The sequence below is a fragment of the Diceros bicornis genome, chromosome 26 (assembly GCF_020826845.1).
Source record: "Diceros bicornis minor isolate mBicDic1 chromosome 26, mDicBic1.mat.cur, whole genome shotgun sequence".
Taxonomy (NCBI): domain Eukaryota; kingdom Metazoa; phylum Chordata; class Mammalia; order Perissodactyla; family Rhinocerotidae; genus Diceros; species Diceros bicornis.
Genome location: NC_080765.1, coordinates 38,825,032 through 38,846,183, shown reverse-complemented (window position 1 = coordinate 38,846,183; position 21,152 = coordinate 38,825,032). Strand labels below are relative to the sequence as shown.

Here is a 21,152-nt window from a genome sequence, read left to right as displayed (position 1 = left end):
CTGGACATGGGCAGGGTCTGAAACCTCCACCTCAGTCTCTTGGAAGAAGATACCAAGAATATTCCTCTGGCCCCTGCCGAGAGCTGGGCTTGGCCTAGATGAGACTTTGCATCAAAGTGACATTTTAGTAGGTTTTTCATAAGCTTATTGGTGGAGGTGGGTTTTACTAAGACAGCCTATGGCTAGAGACATTTAAAAAGCACTCAACAAAGTTTTTATTTATTCTTAAATCATGAATCGTGATTGATAAGTTGACCAGTGGCAAAAGATTATATAGTGAAAAAGTCTGCCTTCCCATCTTTATCCTCCAACTCTTCTTCAAAGGCAGTTCATGCTGCCAGTTTCTTGTGTGTCTTTTTAAAGACATCCATGCAATCCCAAGTATGAGTATGTATGGTTTTATTTCTACAACTGCCCCCCCAACCATAAATGGAGGTACTCCTTGTTGTCTGTTCTATACCTTGTTTTTCTTGCGTCTTCATGTGTCAACACATCATTTCACATCCCTGTAGAATTGCCTTGTTCTTTTTCATCATATGTCTGTGCCATCATTTATTCTGCTATCCCCTTATTGAATGACACTGAGACTATTTCCAGGCTTTTCCTACTATAGACAGGACTGACCATGATGGCTCTTCTCACGTATAAGTCATTATGCTCACATGCGAGTCTGTGGATCCAGCCTGAGACTTCTCAAAGAAGCATAGCAAGCTCCGAATCCTGCTGACGTTTCCCTCCACAGTCTCGTTCACTCCCAGGGCTTCTGCAATCCCTTCTAGCTCTTGGCTTGGTGCCTGGCACGCAGGAGCCCTCAGTTACTGGGAGTAAACAGGATGCCACGAGACTGACTGACTCCCACCCATGGATCGCCCACGACTCCCTGGCCCCCGCCTTCTGTGCCCTCCTCATTCCGGCTCTGCAGTCTGAACTCCAGCCGGTTGGATGCTGGAGTCTCCTACCTAGGAGTTTCAGCAACACCTTGAAACAGTCTGTCTACACTACACTCACCCCCATAAATATACCCTGACCTCGTCACACTTCCTGCCGTTTCTGGTTCAGTTGAAATTGCCAACCAAGGTTGAAACTGCCATGGCCTTTAGCCCCTTTCTTCCTCTGATCCCAGCATTTAGTCATCAAGTTTGTCAGTTCTCCCTCTTCAGCCTATCTGATCTGCAGAATTTACCTGAGTCCAACTCAGTGCCTGGCTCTCAGCTGGGTGCTGGGGGCAAGAACCGAAGGCATGAGAGCAAGAGAGATCTGGGCACATGTGTGTCATCACAGCCTCCCGAAGGGGCCAGACATTCAGCCATTTTATAACCCATCCTCCATAGCACTGCCAGCTCATCCTCTGTCAGACTATGTGGACCATATCCTCCCCTGTTCAGAAACCTCTGGTGCCGCCTTCTTTCTCTTAAACTCCACCCTCCTGTGCCTGTCATTCTGAGTGTCCACATTGCACCCGCCATTCCAGCTTGATCTGACTCCCCTGACCTCCCTTCACAGACGCTGGGCTCTGGCCCAGGGGCTCAGATTCTTCTGTAGTGATAGAACTCTTTCATAGAGATAAACTTGTGGTTGCTGTCGTGGTACTGAACTCTTTAAAGTTCTTTTGGTTGCAAGCAACAGAAACCACCTCTCATTAACTTCACTAAAAGGGAAAGTCTAGAGGAAGGCCCCTGGGGCAGCTCGCAGGATCCAGGAAGTTGCTGAAAGCCAAGGGCAGGGCAGAAACCGACCAGCTCTGGGGACTTCCCTCAAGGTAGATTGTGATTTGGCCCCAGCAGATCCCAGGCTGGGAGTCTGTCTCCATTTAAGTTTCAAATTCTTGGGCAAGAGATCTGATTGCTTCAGTTGGTGGTGTGTCTAACTCTGGAACAGTCGGTTATGGCTGGGAGGTCAGGGTCACATAGCAGGGACTTGGCCCCAGGGCTCTCAGCCCTGGGTCTAGGACTGTTCCCGAAGAAAGGAGCTTCTTTGGAAACCTAGCAGCCACCCCAGTTGGTGCCAACATGCCTACCTCTTCCTGGCTGGTCTGCCATTCATTTATGTTTTTTCCTGCCCTTTTCTCTACTCCACCATCACCACCGATTGAAATTCAGCTTGCCTGTCAAGGGTCCACTCAGAAGTCATCTTCTCCAGGAAGTTTTCTTTGATCTCTTCAGGTCACAGTCCCTCTGGGTTAGTACCATCTCATGTGGAAGGCACACTTTATACATTGCTAGATTTGATTTGCTACAATTTTGTTAAGGGTTTTTGCATCTGTGTTCGTGAGTGATGTTAATCTGTGGTCTTCTCTGTAATTCTCTTGTTTTATTAGCTGTCGGGGTTATGCTCATCTTATGGATTGAATTGGGAAGTGTTCTCTCCTCCTGAATTTTCTGGAGAGGTTTTTGTAGAACTGGCGTTATTTCTTCCTCAACTGTTTGGTAGAATTCACCAGTGAAGCCATCTGGGCCTAGAGTTTTCTTTGAGGGAAGGTTTTTAACCACTCAGTTTTCTCAGTAGATATAGGGCTATTGAAGCTTGTCTGTTTTTTCTTGAGTGAGCTTTGGTAGCTTGTGTTTTTCAAAGAATTTGTCATTTCATCTAAACTGTTGAATTTATTGGCATAAACTTGTTTGTTATATTCCTCTATCATCCCTTTTAATGTCTGTAGGATCTGTAGTGATGTTCCTTTCTAATTTGTGTGATAGTTTAGGTCTTCATTTTTTTTTTTTTTCCTGAACAGTTTAGCTGGAGATTTATCAATTTTATATTAATCTTATTGATACTCTCAAAGAACTTTCTTTTGGTTTCATTGATTTTTCTGTATTTTTTTTTGTTTTATTTTTCATTAATTTCTGTTCTGATCTTTATTTCTGCAGCTACTTACTTCAGATTTAATTTACTCCTCTTTTTGTAGTTTCTTAAGATAGTTCAGATCATTGATTTTTTAAGGTAATCAATTTATTTTATTTTACTTTTTAAGTTAACATATAGTAAAATTAACTCTGTGTATAGATCTATGAGTTTTAGCACATGTGTGGATTTGTGTGAACACCACTGTAATCAGGATACATTACAGTTCCATCAACCAAAACATTCCCGCACGCTATTCTTTTCAGTCATACCTTCCCCATACCAGTCATTGATTTTTAAACTTTTCTTCTTTTATATAATAAGAATTTAATGTTGTAAGCATTCCTCTAAGCACTGCTTTGGCTACATGCAATAAATTTTGATATGCGTGCTTTTATTTTTATTTAGTTTAAAATATTTTATAATTTCCCTTCTGATTTCTTCTTGTCTATTTTATCATCTGTATAATTTCGAGATATGTTTCTGTCATTGATTTTTCTTCTGGTTGGTTTTGGGTCATATTTTCCTTTATTTATTTTTTTGCTTTCCTGGTGATTTTTGATTGGTTGATGGTTACTGTGAATTTTACATTGTTGGATGCTGAACTTCTTTTTTTGTTTCAATATTTTGGGGCTTTGTCCTGGAACATGGTTAAGTGACTTGAAATCTGTTTGATCCTTTCCAAGGCTTGCTTTTAAGCGTTGTGGGTGCTGGTCCAGAACAGCCTTTAGTCTCAGGCTCACTTGGCCCCACTGCTGAGGCAGTCCCCTTCTGAGGACTCGACCTGATGAGCCGTGGGTAGGCCGTCTTTCTCCGCCGGCCCCTGGGAATGTGAACTCTTCTCTGCGCTGTGTGAGCTCCACGGCTTGTTCCACCTGTTTCATCCTGTAGGTCTTTCCATTTCCTCACGTGCCTGCACAGAGCAGAACTCAGCTGAAGCCTCAAAAGGAACCCTCTGCAGGTCTCTGCAGCTCTCTGTGCAACTCCCTTCTCTCCAGTGCTCTCTCCTATCACTTCTGGCCACTGGCCTTCTCTGAAGTCCAAACTCGGCCTTCTCATCTCAGGGAGACCGTGGGCTTGGTTTGGGTTTCCTCTCTCTGTGCTGAGGCCTGGAAACTCTTTGTAGACAGTGAGCTGGAGCAGCCACTGGGCCCTCTGCCTTTGTTTCCTCTCTGTCAGGGCCAGTCTGCTATGCTGCCTGTCCAGTGTCTCATAGCCACTTTTTTATATATTTGGCCTGGTTTTCTAGTTGCTTGAATCAGGAAGGTAAATCCAATCCATCTTGGCTGGAAGTCGTAGCGCTTTAAAAAAACAAAGTTTTATTGATATACAATAAACTGGACATATTTAAAGTGTACAATTTAATGACATATGTATACACCCGTGAAACCATCACTACAATCAAGAGAGTGTACAGATCCTCACCCCAAACGTTTCCTCCTGCCCCTTTGTTACCCCTGCCTTCTCCCCCTCTCTTCAAGCAACACTAAACTGCTCCCTGTCACTGTAGATTAGTTTGCATTTTCTAGAATTTATATAAATAAAATCATACAGTATTTATTCTCTTTTGGTATGGTTTCTTTCAATCTGCATAATGATTTTGAGATTCATCCGTGTTGTTGTGTGTATCAGTAGTTCATTTCGTCTTATTGTTGAATAGTATTCCACTGTATGAATGTACCACAATTTGTTATCCATGCATTCCTGGTTTTTTTTTTTTTTTTTTTTTGGTGAGGAAGATTAGCCCTGAGCTAACGTCTGTTGCCAATCCTCCTCTTTTTGCTGAGAGAAATTGGCCCTGGGCTAACATCCGTGCCCATCTTCTTCTACTTTATATGGGACACCTGCCACAGGATGGCTTGATAAGCGGTGTGTAGGTCCGCGCCCAGAATCCAAACCTGCAAACCCAGGCTGCCAAAGTGGATCGTGCGCACTTAACCACTGCGCCACCGCGCCAGCCCCTGTCCATTTATTTCTTAATGGACATTTGGGTTGTTTCCAGTTTTTGGCTATCACAAATAAAGCTACTATGCACATTTATGTACAAGTCTTTTGTGGGCATATATTTCCTTTTCTTTTGGGTAAATACTGAGGAATGGGATGGCTGAATCATATGATAGGTATAAGTTTGTTTTTGAGAAAAACTGCCAAACTGTTTTCCAGAGTGGATGTATAATTTACATCCCACACCAGTGTATGAGAGTTCCAATGTCTTCGCATCCTTGCCAATACTTGGTATGGCTGTCTTTTTAATTTTAGCCATTCTGATAGGCATGTAGTGGTGTCTTATTGTGATTTTAATTTGCATTTCCCTAATGATTAATGGTATTGAGTATCTTTTTAAGTGCTTCATCTGCCATCCACATATTTTCCTTGGTGAAGTATGGTTTTAAATCTTTTGCCCATTTTTTAATGGGTTGCCCATTTTCTTTTTTTGTGTGTGTGAGGAAGATCAGCCCTGAGCTAACATCCATGCCAATCCTCTTCTTTTTGCTGAGGAAGACTGGCCCTGAGCTAACATCCATGTCCATCTTCCTCTACTTTATGTGGGACGCCGCCACAGCATGGCCTGATAAGCAGTGCGTCGGTGCGTGCCCGGGATCCGACCCCGCGCTGCCAGCAGCGGAGCACGCACACTTAACCGCTAAGCCACGGGGCTGGCACCAGGTTGCCCATTTTTTTATTGTTGAGTTTTGAGAGTTCTTTATATGTTCTGGTTACAAGTCCTTTATCAGATGAGTTTTGCAAAGATTTTCTCCCAGTCTGTGGCTTGTCTTTTCATTTGCTTAACACTGTCTTTCGAAGAGCAGCTCTTTTAATTTCCATGATGTTCCCATGGCACTTTTTTATTCCTCTTTTTCTCTCTCTATTTTCTCTCCCATTCTGGAATGCCAGGCCTCTAAAGGCAGAGATCACGTCTCTCCCGGTGGCCCGCTGCGTAGTCAGCTTAGCGCCAGCGCCTGGTCAGCACCCAGCCAAAGTCTGCTGATCGATTGCCTCTCGGCCATGTGGCTGCTCCCCTAGGCCACCTCTTCCTGGTAGCCTGTGCTCAGGGCCTCAGCAGGGCAGGTGCTGTCTTGGGGGTGGAGTTGCCAGGCTCCCGAGGGCCAAGGGACACATGGGTGAGCTCCTTGCCTTGTGGGTGGCTGGCTTTCCCAGCAGACTTCCTTCCTGGAGCCTCAGCCTGCGCTGGAGAGTAGAGAAGTCATGGTTTGCACACGCACACTGCAGTGCTCCTTCGTCCAGTGCTGTGGCCTGGAGAGCCCACCTCCTGAGGTCCTGCCTGGGGAGCCTACCTTTCTTTCTTGGGGATTTCTTCTTAAAAGAGTGGAACTCTATATTCGAGGGAATTTAATTCCTCCTTCCATTTCTTGCTAATGCTATCTGTTTATTTATTCATTCACATTCTAACAAATATTTTTGAAGCCCTTATTAGATGCCAGGCACTGTGATTAATATTGAGAATACAGTGGTGAACCAAACAAATACTTTCACAGAGGCAAGTGTGGCTGCCGTGGAGGATGCAAGGCGAGAGTGGTGGGAGGGGAAGGCAGCATGACCAGCGAGCCGGAACCCCAGGCGGTCAGGAGCTTTGACTGTATTCTGAAGCAGTGGGAGCTCTGAAGGGGGTTCAAGCAGGAAAGCATAGTGTAATCTACGTGGCTTACATGTGTTTGCCTTCTTTTGAACGTGACCGTCTGTTTGATCTGAAATGTCCTTTGGTTCCAAAAGACCGTATAGATCAGGTGGCTAACAATGAATTTAGTGGCTAACGATGAATTTACTCATGTAGTTATTCAACAAATGCAGGTGAGGCACCAACTGAATGCCAGGCTGTGCGCTTTGCATGGGGGCTACAAACTCCAGGCCAACCAAGGCCATTGCCCAAGAGAGTGTCAGTCTGGTGGAAAAGACTTGTAAGGAGGCTATGGCACCATGGAGGCCAATGGGCCTGGTGACGGGCATGCACCCCACCTGCGGGAGTCAGGGCAGACTTCCCAAGGACACTCGGCCTGAGGGTTCGGGGAGCCGGGAAAGAAGTGACCAGAGGGTTGAAAGGCTAACTGGCGAAGGACAGAGCATAAGGGGGCATAAGAACCTGTGATGCATCTGTAGGATCGCCATCCATTCATCAGGCAGGCAGGCAGCGTGTGCAGGTGCTCTGAGAGATGGGCAGCCTGGAGCCACTCTGCAGGGAGTGGACGGACAGCAACTGCGAACTGCACCCTACGAGTTGCGTGGGGGCTGCTGAAGGACGGTCCAGCCGGGAGCTGATCTGATCCTCTCTGCATCCCTTGGAACAGGTTCACAATAGTTTAGCCAGAAGACAGGCGAGATGGAGAGATGTGGGCAGTGTGGGCAGTGTTGAGGAGGCAACACTGAAAGGCTTTCTTGTCATTCGACAGATATCTGCTGAGCACTTACTCTATGTGAGGCACTGTTGTAGGCATTGGAAAGAGTCTGATGAGCCTCATTCAAGTGAACAAAAAGATAAATTGTGATTGTGGAGTGATAAAGAGTAAACCAGTGGTGGTGCAGGGGTTACCAGCTAGGGTGGCCAGGGAAGGCTTCTCTGAGGAATGAACATCAGAGCCGAGGCCCAAAGACTGAGGAGTCAGCTCTGCAAAGATCTGGGGCAAGAGTGCTCCAGGCAACGGGAACAGCACATGCAAAGGCCCTGAAATGGGAAAGAGCTTACAGGTTTGAGGAGCTAAAAGCAGGCCAAAGTGAGGCTGACCAGGTGGGCAGGAACCAGATTGTGAAGGCCCTTGAAAGCCATGAAAAGGAATTTAGATTTATTCCAAGTGCAGTGGGAATCCCCTAAAGGATTTTTAAGTAGAAGAGTGACTTGATCAGATGGAAATTTTTGAAATTACACCTTGGCTACTGGATGGAAAGTAGATTAATGGAGGTGAGGGAGTGATTTGCAAGAGGGAAAGCTGGAAGGCTTGTTATGGAGCTGTTGCAGTAGTCCAAGCAAGGGATAATGTGGATTGCATTAGCATGTTGGCTATAAAGATGGAGAAAACTGGAAGGTTTTACGATATGTTTTGGAGCTAGAGCCAGGATGAGCTGATGGATTGGATGTGGGGGTTGAGCAAAAGGGATGCTTGGGCAAGTGTGTGGGGCCATTTTACTAAGATGAGAGACAAGGTGAGGAGCAGGGCTCGGGGAGGGGGGAGTTCTGCTTGATTTGGATGGGAGGGCCCCCCCAGGGAGGATGATGCCCTGCCGCTGACTCCTGCCACCGTGAGCTGGTGGTGCTGTTTCCAGAACCAGCAAGCGTGAGCCATGGAGCAGATTTGGAGAGGAAGCTGGAGAGTTTGAGTTTGGTGCCCTGAGGCCCAGGTGCCTGGGGTCCGCCAGGGGAAACTGCATAGCCGGGGAGCTGCTGCCTGCCTTATGTTCCAGTCCTGGCCTGTCGGCATAGGGTCTGCACTGGGTGGGGGTTTGTGGTGGTGGTGGTGGTGGGTGGGTGGGTGGTTTTTGGTTAGGCAGCAGGTGGTTCGCTGCACTGACCCTTCAGCCTCTCTTTTCCAGATTGGTACCCTCCAAGCAGGGCCCCTAATGAAATGGTCTCTTTCTGATAGATTTTTCATCATAAGACAATTTTAACATAAAAGCAATGTTAATAAAAACCAAATGTTAGCTCAGGCCTTCCAGTAAATCATAATAGATTAGACACTGTACCGAAATGAATATCCCACAGTGGAAAGGGTTGACCGGTTGGAGGAAGGCGCTCATCGTGATTCAACCGGGCCACATAATGAATTCTGGTTCATATTTGTAATAGAAAATGCAGCCCTCTCTCCTTTGTCAAGTCTGCAGAGCCCTGGCCCAAGGGAGGGGGTGAGTTTTGCAGCTTTTGTATTCTTAAAGGTTCCCCACTCCACCCACCACCCTTCCACTCCTGCTTCTGCCATTTATCATTGTTTACCCAAGAGGAATCTTGGGCTTTTTGTTTTTTTGTTTTGCTGAGAAGTTACTGGAACAGGGATGAGAGGTATGAGAAAGGTTGAAAGGTACTAGGCTAAAGGGAGGCTCTGACCGTGCAGAGAGCTGGCAAAACATCATTTTGGATCTCAACTGACACAGAGTCAAATTGGAAGTACATTGGAAATCGGCCCAACATCTGGTTAGCTTTCGAAATAGTCTATAGTTTTCCAGAACTGGCAATGCTTACGTGACCACAGCCAAGGAGACCTTCCATAGTCAAAAGCAAAAAAAAACTTGACCACTATTTATCTGGCACTGTTGTGGTACTTTTATCCAGGTTTGTCTGTCTACTTCTTTTTATGTAGCTTTGGTCTGGATCTCTTCCACCCCTGTTCTGAATGGGGGCTACCGCTAAGAAGGAAGAATCCAGAAATCACAACTTAGAGGAGAAGCTTGGTAACTGGTTACTGACATCTCGGAGCCACACCCTTCCCTTCTATTTTGGATTCTCTGAGTTCATTAGTTGGGAGTTCCACCCCTGCCTTGCCCCCGAGGGCCAGTGGAAGCGATGAAGAGGGGCCACCCGGTCTGACTCATTCGGGCAGAGCAGAATCTGACCAGGCGGGAGGGGAGCAGGGAAGCATGTGGTCTGCTGGAAGGCTGCACTTGCTCATGTGTCTTCCCAGGCCATGTGAAGTCCATCTGGTTTCTTTGGAATTTGTCTGCCACTTGGCACTTAAGGCTTGAAGCAAATAGGACAATACATTATCCACAGTATTTATTTCTGTCAGAGGGAAACGGCCAGCAAGGAAACTCAGTAGGATTTGCAGCAAAACCTTCTTGTCAGTGACTGAAAACCTATGTGTGTGTGTCCGTGCGCACACACGTGTGCTATTTCCCCTTCTCGTGCATGTTGTTGTCATGTCGTGACATTGCCCTTGTTCACTCACAGCTCTCAGCCCCATTTTGTTTGGACCCAGAAGAATGTCTGGAGCTTTTGAATTGCTGCACAGGCCTGGAAAGCCACAGGTCAGGGTGGGATAATTTGGAGTACCAGAGGGGGTTTTAGAGGCCGTGGTGGGAAAAAGAGAGAAATGGGGGAGAGAAAATGAGGCACCTGGCCTGGGAGGAACTTTGGGGAAAGAACGCAGATGGTCAAAGAGGTTTTTAAGAAAGTTTTGCTGTGTGGTGTGTGGAATCGACCCTGCTTTGTCTCCCCATAGCTGGTAGTAAAATCTGTCTCACGTAGAATGCGTTGCAATAACAAGTCTGTTTGGGGAAAAGTGCCAGAAGCATGGAGATCACCTTGAGTGGCTGGGAGAATAGAGGCCAGAGCACCACTGGATTGTGTCCTGTCCCCCTAGCTGGCCTCCAGGGATCCTGGCATCCAAGCCTTGCCTGTCCCTTCTGCCCCACGTCTGCCTCGTCACTTCCTCCCAGAGCCCCTGGTCTGCCCTCCCCAGGCTCTACCACACTCCTGCCAGTCCCCTGTTGGGCCTGGTGAGTCCTGGCCTGCCCCGTGCAGCTCAAGGCAGATGCCTGCTCACCCTTCAGAATCCAACCTGAGGGCTGGCCCGGTGGCACAGCGGTTAAGTGCGCGCGCTGCACTTCGGCGGCCTGGGATTCACAGGTTCAGATCTCAGGCATGCACGGACGCCCACTTGTCAAGCCATGCTGTGGCGGCATCTCATATAAAGTAGAGGAAGATGGGCACGGATGTTAGCCCAGGGCCAGTCTTCCTCAGCAAAAAAGAGGAGGATTGGCATCTGATGTTAGCTCAGGGCTGATCTTCCTCACAAAAAAAAAAAAAAAAAGAATCCAACCTGAGCAGCTCATCCCCTGAGCTGGCCCCCAGAGGACTCAGCGTGCCTTCTTATTAGCTTGGTTTTAGCTTTTGTTAGGTTGTTTTCCTTTTGGCCCTTTTGTTCTTTCTTTCCTCTCATAACACAAACTGTATAGAAATACATTAAGCCACGCTCAAAGAAAAATCCCGTCAGTGCATAATAACGACAGGTAACTGTTATTGAATCATAACACATGCTTCTTCCCTCTGGATCCTGACACCAGCTGTGGAATGGGCACTTACTGTCATTATTCCCATTGCTCAGGTGAGGAGACTGAGGGTCAAAGAGGATAAAGTATCAAAACAGATTTCCTCCTATGCCCGACTCGCTTCTCCTCCACCCCAGCCACAGTGTGGAAGGTACCCTAGGAGAGAGGGAGCCCAAGGGCACAAGGAGGCCCGGAGGAGGTGGCCGTTGTCGGCACAGAGGGCAGGCCTTGCACGCTGCTTGCCGTGGTCGGCTCACTGTGCTGGTGGTACCACCACCTCCCCATCTGGATCTTGTCCACCTTTGGAATCATCCTAGTTCTAATTGTGCCTCTAACTTGCTCTGTGGCCTTGGGGACGTGACTTAATGTCTCTGGGCCTTAATTTCCTCACTAAAGGAAGTGGTTGGACTGGACTCTGTCCTGTGAAGTTCTCAAAGTGTTTCTGTCCTCCGGAGCCCCTCCTTTCACAGAGAGTAGAGCCACCAGTTGAGGAAGGTCAGGATAACCTCAGAACGTTTTTTTCCTTTTGAGAGAAGATTTTGCTACAGATTTCCTCATTTTTGAAAATTCTAAGGGAGTAGGGGGTGTCGGGGGAAGAGGGAGAATCTCCCTCTGCCCTTTCCCTTAAGGTTCTTCTGGCTGGACAAATAATCAACAAGACAGGTTAGCAGGAGAAAATAATACCAAGTTTAATAACATGTATACATGGGAGAAAGCAGGGACACTGCGTTTTTTAACACAATAGCAGAAATTCTCGTCTTAAATATCTTTTTCAGCCAATGACAAAGGAGGATTTTGGCCGTGGGGGGAGTCAGTTACAGGAGATTACCACTAAAGCACAGTAAACAAGAGTAAGGTTATTATGCAGCTCAAGGCCTCACCTTCCACATTGATAAGTCACTAGAAATGAGCTCATCCCCCTCTCTTTTCCAAACAGAGAGGGAGATACCTTTACAAATGGAGATTTCCCTTATAAATGTAAATGATTGTCTGGCAACTCTTCGCAGGGTCATCCAGAGAATGTGGCCAGAGAGACAGAACTTCTGATAAGAGGGGCTTGTTGGTGCCTTTCCTATTGCAACATTTACCCTACGTTATCTTTACAGCCATCATGATAGATCTGTTCCAGGAAGGAGCTACCATGTCAAATTCTTTAGGCAGTTAGTTAGTGGGGGAGGTCAAATGTCCTCAGAGAAAACAACCAAGGTAAAGAGATAGATTTCAGGGTGGCCAACTCTTGATCTCCCACAGTCCCGCCTTTGAAACTAAAAGTTTCACAGTCCTTTTGAAACTTAAAGAAGTTTCATAGTCCAGAAGCTGAGTTGGTAGGTTGTTTCATCTCACTGAACCCATTTCTTAGTCCTGATAATAGATCAGTTCAATTAAGTTCTTTTTGGAAGGTAGTGATGCAGGTGGGCTCTCAAGGTTACGCCTATATTGTGGAAGCAAGCAATCAAGTATTTAATAGAAGGATTTCTATAAAAGAAAAACAAGGTTAATGGTTGGAGCAAGTTGTAAAGCAGTTTTTGAGTTCAGAGGACAGCCAGTGAAGAAGAATTTTAGATGTCAGCGTCAAAGCATCTTTTGCAGTTTAAAATGTCTCAGATGGTGTCGTCAGGTCATCTCAAGTTTATATCAAGTCTATCAGCTTCAGTTTGTAAGGCTTCAGGAAAAAGGGAGGTTCAGTTCTCAGTGATTTCAAATGAAAATGATGGAAAAAGTCAAAAACCTTAGTTTGGACGTCTGTAGCCAGATATTTCAGGAGACTGGAAGAAATCAAGATCCAGTCTAGTCAACAGATATAAAACAAAAACCTCAAAAGACAACAAAACTAGGATCTAATATCTACAAATATGTACTATAGTTTTTACTGAAATATAATTTTTCTCTCTAAAATCACCCTCATTTTTATTAAGATAGCCAAATTAAAACTAACTAGTTTGTAAAATAAGTCTAGTTCCAATAGAGTTGGCCCAATTATTTACATAGGTACAGCAAGAATAGCAATTGATCACATAGGCTCTTTTAAATCTGCTTTGCTGGAACTTTTTATAAGGAATCTCAGATTGAACTTCAAAGGCCTCTCGAGGCCAGGAAAGCCAAGCCAAGGATTTTGTCATCAGATGTTGCCTGCAATACCTACAGATTTGGGTGAATTCTTTTCTTCTGAGGTTCCCCCAAAATATTTTGAGGTTCTTTGTACCTGCCAGATAAGTGACATTCTTTACTTATCCTGCTAAGTGCTGCTTGGAACATAAGGTACCAGGCCAATATTTCCACGTGGCTTTATTCCATAAAGTCCAATCTTCATTTTTTAAAAGCTGTATGGTTATATTGCAAATATGATGTTCCAGTCACAACCTTGGTAATAGACCCAGTGTTTCCAATTGTGTCCTGTTATAAGGAGAACAGATTCTTATTTAACTTATGTAAATAACTATATTGCCATGAAAACAACAATACTCACTTACTAAGAGTTTTTAAATTCGAGGGATCAGGTAGAGAGAAAAAGATAAATATTTCCATTTTACTTACAAAAGTATCATTTACCAAATTGTTATAAGTCATAGCTATCTCGGGAGAAAAGAGAAAAAGTTTTCCTTAAATCTGAAAAAACAAAACATTAAAAATTCAGCAATACTTCAAATGAAAAATCATAAAAATTATAATCATCTTTATCAGTACATTTAGTCCTTTGTAATCCATTTTTGATCCTAATCTTTTTGTTAGCAGCTTCATGAAGTCAGTTTCTCCATCAGATTTCTGTAATTTTTTTTTTACCAAGTTCAGTTTTATGATCAGAAAGTTTGTCAGAAACCTGTATTCCAGTGTAAATATCAGAGTCCTTTCTAAGAATTTTTTTGAAGTTGAAACATATTTTGCAAAAACATTAGTGCAAAGAAATAAGTCTGTAAACAACAAGACTTTAAAATGGCAATTGACAAGGAAATTTGGTTAATTTTGTGACATACAACACTTTAAAATAATAATAACCAGAATTATGACTGATAACCAGGACAGATCAGAATTTCAGTAATGTTATACAATTTTAAAACACCTATATCAATAACATTTGCCCACATAATAGCACCTAAGCAGGCTTATCATCACTGGTCTGACAATGCTTTCCATGTAATTGAACATATTGAATAAGCCTAATAAGTTTAGTATCTTTTCGCTTATAGGAAGAGAGCAAATTTCTTTGAGAAGTTCCAGGGCCCTTTGAAAATTTTCGAAAAAATAAAAGTTAAAAAAAAGACTTTAAGATATGAATTTTGGGGGAGCTTGTCAAAAATATAAACAATCAGAGCAAACAGAGCATTAACAGTCTAAAAGCCTTAATAGAGAGACCTCAGTCTTTTGAACGTAGGAAATTATTTTAACAGTTTTTTTTTTTTTTTCTGTCTTTTAGGTAGTCTTACTCAAAGGTAAAGAAAAATCTTTTGTAACCTCTTTATCAAGTTTAAGCAAATTATCCTTTTAAGAGACAGAAGACCAAATTTTAATTTTGCACCAGCTTATTTCTGCTATTAAAACTCATTTACTTAATTAAATTCATTTCAATCTTAGCCAACTTGACCATGCATAAAACTCCTTTTCCAGAATTCCTCTTCCACAAACCTTTTATAACTTTTTTTTTACATTCAGAATTTGTCCCATGTCTTTCTTTTCCCTTCTAGTACTTGAAGACAAATTTATCTTTCTTAATCAACCAAACAAAATATTTCCATTCTTTGTACCTTTATACGTCTTACTTTTCTTGTACACAGACATATTTTTTTTTATTTTTTAGTAGCTTTAATTACATATATTAATTAGAAATTTTAACCCTTAGGAACCTTAATTTGTAAGTAAAAACTAAACAATTATAAACTTTCTTTTACATTAGTATCTTGTGGCTTGGAAAATTTATGAACACTTTATAACTTCTAGAAACATGTTACTTTATAGTACAATCTTTTAATAAAACACATGTTTATCAATAGACCCAAAACATCTTTTAGTTTTCCTGTAATGAAAAGCCAAAAGTAGACAAATGTACATTTAGCAATTAATGTCTAATATCTTATCTTATTTGGAAATGATGATATTCAGAGAATTTTTTTTTTTACAAAATTTAGCAAAACTCTAAAGCTTTAAGTCACCAAAAAGAGTTTGGAAGCAGTAACTACCATAACACATAATTATTGTTTAAAGTTCATCCAACATTTATCTTTTTCACAACTATTTACTTGTTCCCAATAATTATTTAGATTGCCTATAAGACTTCATAAGACTTCAGATAAAATTAGCCATCATTTAAATTACTGTTTTTGTTAACCAGTTCTGTAATAGAAATAACATCAGTTTTTTTCTACAAAATTTTATGTAATTTTCATCACTTCTTATACCTTTAAACATAGTTATCATTAAGATTTTTATCAATAGGTCTTGGTCTTATAATTTTGGACCAGGGGAGCATTCCCAGTCAGACATTTTAAAACATACTCAGGCAAGGTTGATGTAACCTCTTTATATAAAATTAGCTCAAACATTCCAACCTTTATAATCTTATCAACACTTACACTTTTACATGTTTTCAATTCAATTGTAACCTGAGTCAAGGTCTTAAGGCTAGTTAAATTTTTTTCCTTCCTTTTTTTTGGCCTTTTCTTAGGTACCAAATAAATAATTATGTGAGAGCTCTCAAAACATTTTTTTTCCCCCCAATTTAGAAGTTTTTTCAATTCAAAGGATCCGTCGTCTGGCCATTGACGAGTAGGATCTTCATTTGTATATTTATTCCAATAGTGACTCAAACTAATAAGCCTTTTTAAGGAAAGACCCAGAGGTAACTTTCCACGCTTAGAAGAAATTTACCATGGACGCAAAGAGGCGTCCCTGGTGAGGGCACAGATGATGTAGCCCCCGTGATCCACAGAATTCACTCCCAAAGATATTCAGAGAAAGTAAAGACCTTCGTTGCACAGGCGGTAAGGATGGTGTCTCCGGTCTCCCACAATAGTGTGGGACGCCTCCAGTCACAGACCCGCTAATCTGTGACACCGGGCAGGCGATACTGGAATGGGATTTTTCCAGCACTAACAAGCACCGAAGGTAAAGACGACAAAAGCCCTTATGGACTGGGCCTTTTATGACAAACTCCCCTGAGAACTTGGCACAGCCGGACAAAGAGACAGTTCGGAACCCCAGTCTACTCGACTGGCCACCAAGGTGCACTCCGGTAAATGCACCTTCCGTATGGTGGAGACCAAGGAGAAGATTCTCACTGGTCACAAAGCCAAGTTCTCAGGACACAAAACAAGACAGAGACTACTCTGGGAGGAAAAGGGATCAAGATCAAAACCAAGAGTACTCTACCAAATTTAAACCAAGAGTCACTAAAAGCCCAAGAAACTAGTTTCCCAAATATTTTCTCCTGCCAATCTAAATTTAGAAAGAGAAAAAAATTTTCACCATTTCCTTCCGCCGGACTCCGCAGATAGAGATTCCGAGAGGCTGACATGGTAAGAAGTCTTACCTTTTTGCCGGCTTTCGTCAGGTGTTCCCGTATCTCACCATCTGCAGTAGTCCAGGGAGAAGGCAGGTCTTCCAGCCAGAGAAGGCAACTTGCCAGCCAGTGTGGCTCCTGGCTGGCTCGCCAAAACTGTCGGGGGAAGAGGGAGAATCTCCCTCTGCCCTTTCCCTTAAGGTTCTTCTGGCTGGACAAATAATCAACAAGACAGGTTAGCAGGAGAAAATAATACCAAGTTTAATAACATGTATACATGGGAGAAAGCAGGGACACTGCGTTTTTCAACACAATAGCAGAAATTCTCATCTTAAATATCTTTTTCAGCCAATGACAAAGGAGGATTTTGGGGGTGGGGGGAGTCAGTTACAGGAGATTACCACTAAAGCACAGTAAACAAGAGTAAGGTTATTATGCAGCTCAAGGCCTCACCTTCCACATTGATAAGTCACTAGAAATGAGCTCATCCCCCTCTCTTTTCCAAACAGAGAGGGAGATACCTTTACAAATGAAGATTTCCCTTATAAAGGTAAATGATTGTCTGGCAACTCTTCGCAGGGTCATCCAGAGAATGTGGCCAGAGAGACAGAACTTCTGATAAGAGGGGGTGCCTTTCCTATTGTAACATTTACCCTATGTTATCTTTACAGCCATCATGATAGATCTGTTCCAGGAAGGAGCCACCATGTCAAATTCTTTAGGCAGTTAGTGGGGGAGGTCAAATGTCCTCAGAGAAAACAACCAAGGTAAAGAGATAGATTTCAGGGTGGCCAAATCTTGATCTCCCACAGGGGCAATAATAGGAAAGAGACAAAACGGAGCCTGCCACGGAAATTCCAGAACTGGTCCGAGTCTCTGTCTCTCCTTGGTTCTGCGGGCCACCACCACATTCCCGAAGGAGCCAGCAGCTGGGCTCTTGTGCTGTTCTCTGTGGCGTGGGTGACAGATGGCCGGGTCATGACATCGGGTGATGCACCGGGCAGGCTGAGGAGCCATTTTTTTCCCAGAAACACTGACTGACAGTTCCCAGAGGGCCAGAAATGAAAGGATAGAGGGATGTTAGGACGCTGTTGACAGTTCTGGAGAAAACCAAATGCCAGAAAGATTCAGTTGACATTCTTCTTGCCATTTAATAATATTAACCAGAATGCTTCAGAGTTAGACATTTCACATCAAAATGGGATCTAGAATCCACAAATTAAATTTTCATTGCAATCAAAATTTTTAAGCAAGCCACATTAGTGGGGTGTGAGAGAGAGACCTACCCAACTCAAGCCCTTGGGCCGTCCCTCACCCGTGTCATCTCTTGGCATGACTTCTTCTCTGGTTTGGAGCTGGAAGGAATTCAATAAAGCAAGATGTATTGTTATGGTTTATTACGTCAACGTGTGTGTGAGAGTTACTTAGAATCCGGACAGTCGGCTCTTCAGTGCTATCCTCCGCTCTTTTGTCAAGGTTCTAAATGAAGCGTCGGTCGAGTACTCAAGGGGCCGTATTTCAAGAGTTCCGAGAAGTGCCACCTTCCCCCCTTTTGTCGAATAACAGGAAAAGACGTGCTTCAAGCACAAACAATCTGGTCAGCTCTCCAGACTTGGATCAAGTGGAATGTTTGTTTCTGCAAGTGTATTTTTCCAGAGCTTTGTTAGATGAGAGGACAAGGATTTGGAACTCCTCTCGTCCCACACCTGACCTGCTGAGTAGCCCCAACAGGTCTTCCTGTGACCCCTGCTCCCAGGTTGTGCTTTAGGAAAAATGACCCTCGGTTCACAGCTTTTGCCCACTCCCTTTCCTTCCCACCCACCTCTCCCCCCTCTTGTCTGTTAATGCCATTAGTTTTTGCTGGAGGAAAAGCGATTCCTTTGCTTCTGAAATACAGATCTGTTCATTGTCTTTGCACCTTTCTGTACTAAGGTTTCGCCTGGTCTCTTTCTACTAAAGCCACCGCCTCGCCCAGCGCAGTGCCTGCTGCCCCTGAGTTTGTTGAGTGGTGGGCCCAGCTCTTTGAGTCTGGTGTTAAGAGCTTGAGGTGCGATTGTTGGATCTGACTGTGGGTTCTGTCCTCTCGGGTGTCTGTGTGTGTAGGTCTGTGTCTCCCCCACTGTGGGATGTGTCTAACACAGGAGTGGCCTCGGGTGGCACGCAGACCTGGCGTGAACTGGCAGTGAAGCACACTGTGCGCGAGTGACTCCTCTGTCCATTCCCTTTCCAGTCCCTCTGGTTATGTCCAGGAGCTCATCACCATTTGGGGCTAGTGAGTCTTCAACACCTTTTGAGTAACTGCCCATCTCCCTTGTTAACACAGACAGAGCAGGCCTCGGGCCATAATGAATAGCCAGTCAACAGTCTTTGGCTAAAATGTAAAAACATTGTTGGCTTAGGTTTCTTCCTTCCTTCCTCCCTCCCTTGCTCCCTCCCTCCCTCCCTTCGTTACTGTCAATATTGCAGCAATGCTGATTTCCTATTTACAAATAGTGATAGAAATTGCATGCTTAATATATTTACTTAAATTCCATTTACAGAAAACTCCAAGGTAAGTTACAGTACAGGCAGCAGCCAGGCGAGGCAGAAGTCACGCAGAGGGACCATGTACGGCTGGGGTAGGGAGCCCACTCTGAGGGGCCTTTCAGGATGAGTAGGGCTCTCGATGAGGCAGCTCCGCTTACAGCTTGCTCCTTCCTCTGTTCCAGGCATGGATCCTGAAAAACTAGAGCGGATCCAGCTCCCAGTGCCCAGCGCAGTCGAGAAGACCACCTACAACCATCTACTGACGGAAAGACTCATCAGGATCATGAACAACGCTGCCCAGCCAGGTGCCTGGGGCTGCTGGCTCTTCACAGGGGCGGTGGCGTTAGAGGCACCAGGCCCCCACAATGGGCATCAGGAGCCCTGGTGCTAGTCCTGGCCCTTCCAGGAATCCGGGCAGATCTCGGCCACTCCTTCTGCCACACACACTCGTGTCTGGGCCACCCGTACCCTCCTGCCCACTGCAGTCAGGTCTCATCTCTGGGTCTCCCCTGTTTCCTCCCCCATGGTGTTTGTGTCAGCCCGTCTTTCTTCGCCTTCTGTACCCAGGCTTCTTCTCCCCGTTTTGCCAGTGTCTGCGGCCCTCCTCTTGGGGTGGCCCACGCTGAGAGTGTGAGCAAGAGAGAAGGTGGAAGGTTTGGATCCAGTACTCTTGACAATACAAGACATGCCCAGTGTCTGGCACTTGGCAGCCCAACTCTGAGGTTTTGGCCAACACTGATCTGCAGCCCCAGCAAGGGCTAGAGGTAGTGAGTGGGATGACCTCGCACAGTGGGTCTCAGCTGAGGGCAGCTTTGCCCCCCATGGGATATTTGGCAGTGTCCGGAGACAGTTTTGGTTGTCACAACTTAGGGAGGTGGTGCTACTAGCATCTAATGGGTAGAGGCCAGAGATGCTGCTAAACATCCTACAGTGCACAGGACAGCCCCCGAAGACAAAGGATTATCTGGCTGAAAACGTTAGTAGTACCGTGGTTGAGAAACCCTGATTGCAAGGCAGGTTCTCTGCCAAGGCAGGGGGAGAGTCTGTGGGGTTGTGAGTGAGTGCGTGGGGAAGGACAGAGATGCGGCCTGCTTGAGAGAGAACCGCTGACTGTGCGATCAGGAGCAATCCAGGGGTGGGCCCAGGACAGCTCAGGAGAAGGGCAGGGGCGGGGTTGTGATTACAGGTGAGGACTTCACAAGTCAAATGTGGCCAGAAGCACAGTGTGCAGGGGCTTGGAGAGCCAGGTCCATGGTCTCAAGGGTGTCAACAGGGCGTCAGTAAACCTGACAGCGTTTATTGAGTGCTTCCTGCATGCCAGCCACTGTGTGCAAGTGACAAGTGTGGGACAGACATGGCTCCTGCCTTCCAGGAACCACAGCTGGGCTCTGTGAAGTCCTAGCAGTCTGGGACTCCATGTGGAGATGGAATCTAGAGCTCCGAGGGTCAGGGCCAGAACTAACACTGTGGGACTCACAGACAAGTGGATGGCTTTTAAAACCACAGGAGAAAAGGGAGGCGTGTCTAGGACCAAGCCCTGGGCCACTGCGGATATCTAGAGATGACATAGAGGGGGAGCCAGCACAGGAGCCTGAGCCAGGCCCCATGTAGGAAGAAGAGGGGCGGGAGGGGGGTGTCTTGGGCCGCAAGAGAGATGCGTGTGGCTCAGGACCGAGGGTTGCCCGGTGGGGTCAGTTTCTGCTGAGAGGTCGAGTACAGGGAGGCAGAGCATGTCCCTGAAGATGGTGGCTGAGGGGGTGATTGGCAGGAGCTGTGTGCGCGGACGTGGCTCATTGGTCAAGCAAGGTGGAATGTGGCCTGGTGTTGGGAGAGGAACCTCCAGGGTGGGGAGGGACAGCGGGCCCCTTGTAGGCTGGTGTATAGAACAGCCTGGATTTCTGAAGAGAAGAGGTTGAGGCAGCTCAGAGGGACAGTCTGGAAGCTGCGATGAGGACTAAGGGGCTTGCTGCTCCCTCTGTTTCCCTCCAGAGGCAGGGCCTGTGGGAGAAAGTCAGCTCCTTTGCAGGAGCTTGCAGAGGAAGAGGGGTCCTGGTGGAAAATCACGTCCTACTTCCCTGGAGGCAGCAGGAGGGGTGTTTCTGACTTGGTCAGCAGTGGGGTTAGTGGAGGACAGGCAGGAGTGAGACTGTGCTCCAGAGAACTACTGAGCTTGGAGCAGGGCAGACGGGCGGGAGCTGCTGGGCCAGGGTGGCAGCACGGAGGATGTCAGTGCTGGGCCGGGTGCGGCTGGGACCGGGAGAGCCGCTGAGCTGAGACTAACCAGCCTTTTCCCAGTGGCCCCTGGATC

The 21,152-nt window shown here is 45.5% G+C and overlaps 1 protein-coding gene across 7 annotated transcripts in view; it reads left to right on the top strand.

Moving 5' to 3' along the window:
• Positions 1-21,152, top strand: part of CLEC16A (C-type lectin domain containing 16A) — a 215,440-nt gene that overhangs the window by 72,798 nt on the left and 121,490 nt on the right. For all 7 annotated transcript variants that reach the window (XM_058570052.1, XM_058570053.1, XM_058570051.1 and 4 more), the window contains exon 13: positions 19,027-19,149. In XM_058570052.1, the coding sequence (XP_058426035.1) occupies positions 19,027-19,149 (123 nt within the window). The remainder of the gene's footprint in view (positions 1-19,026; positions 19,150-21,152) is intronic.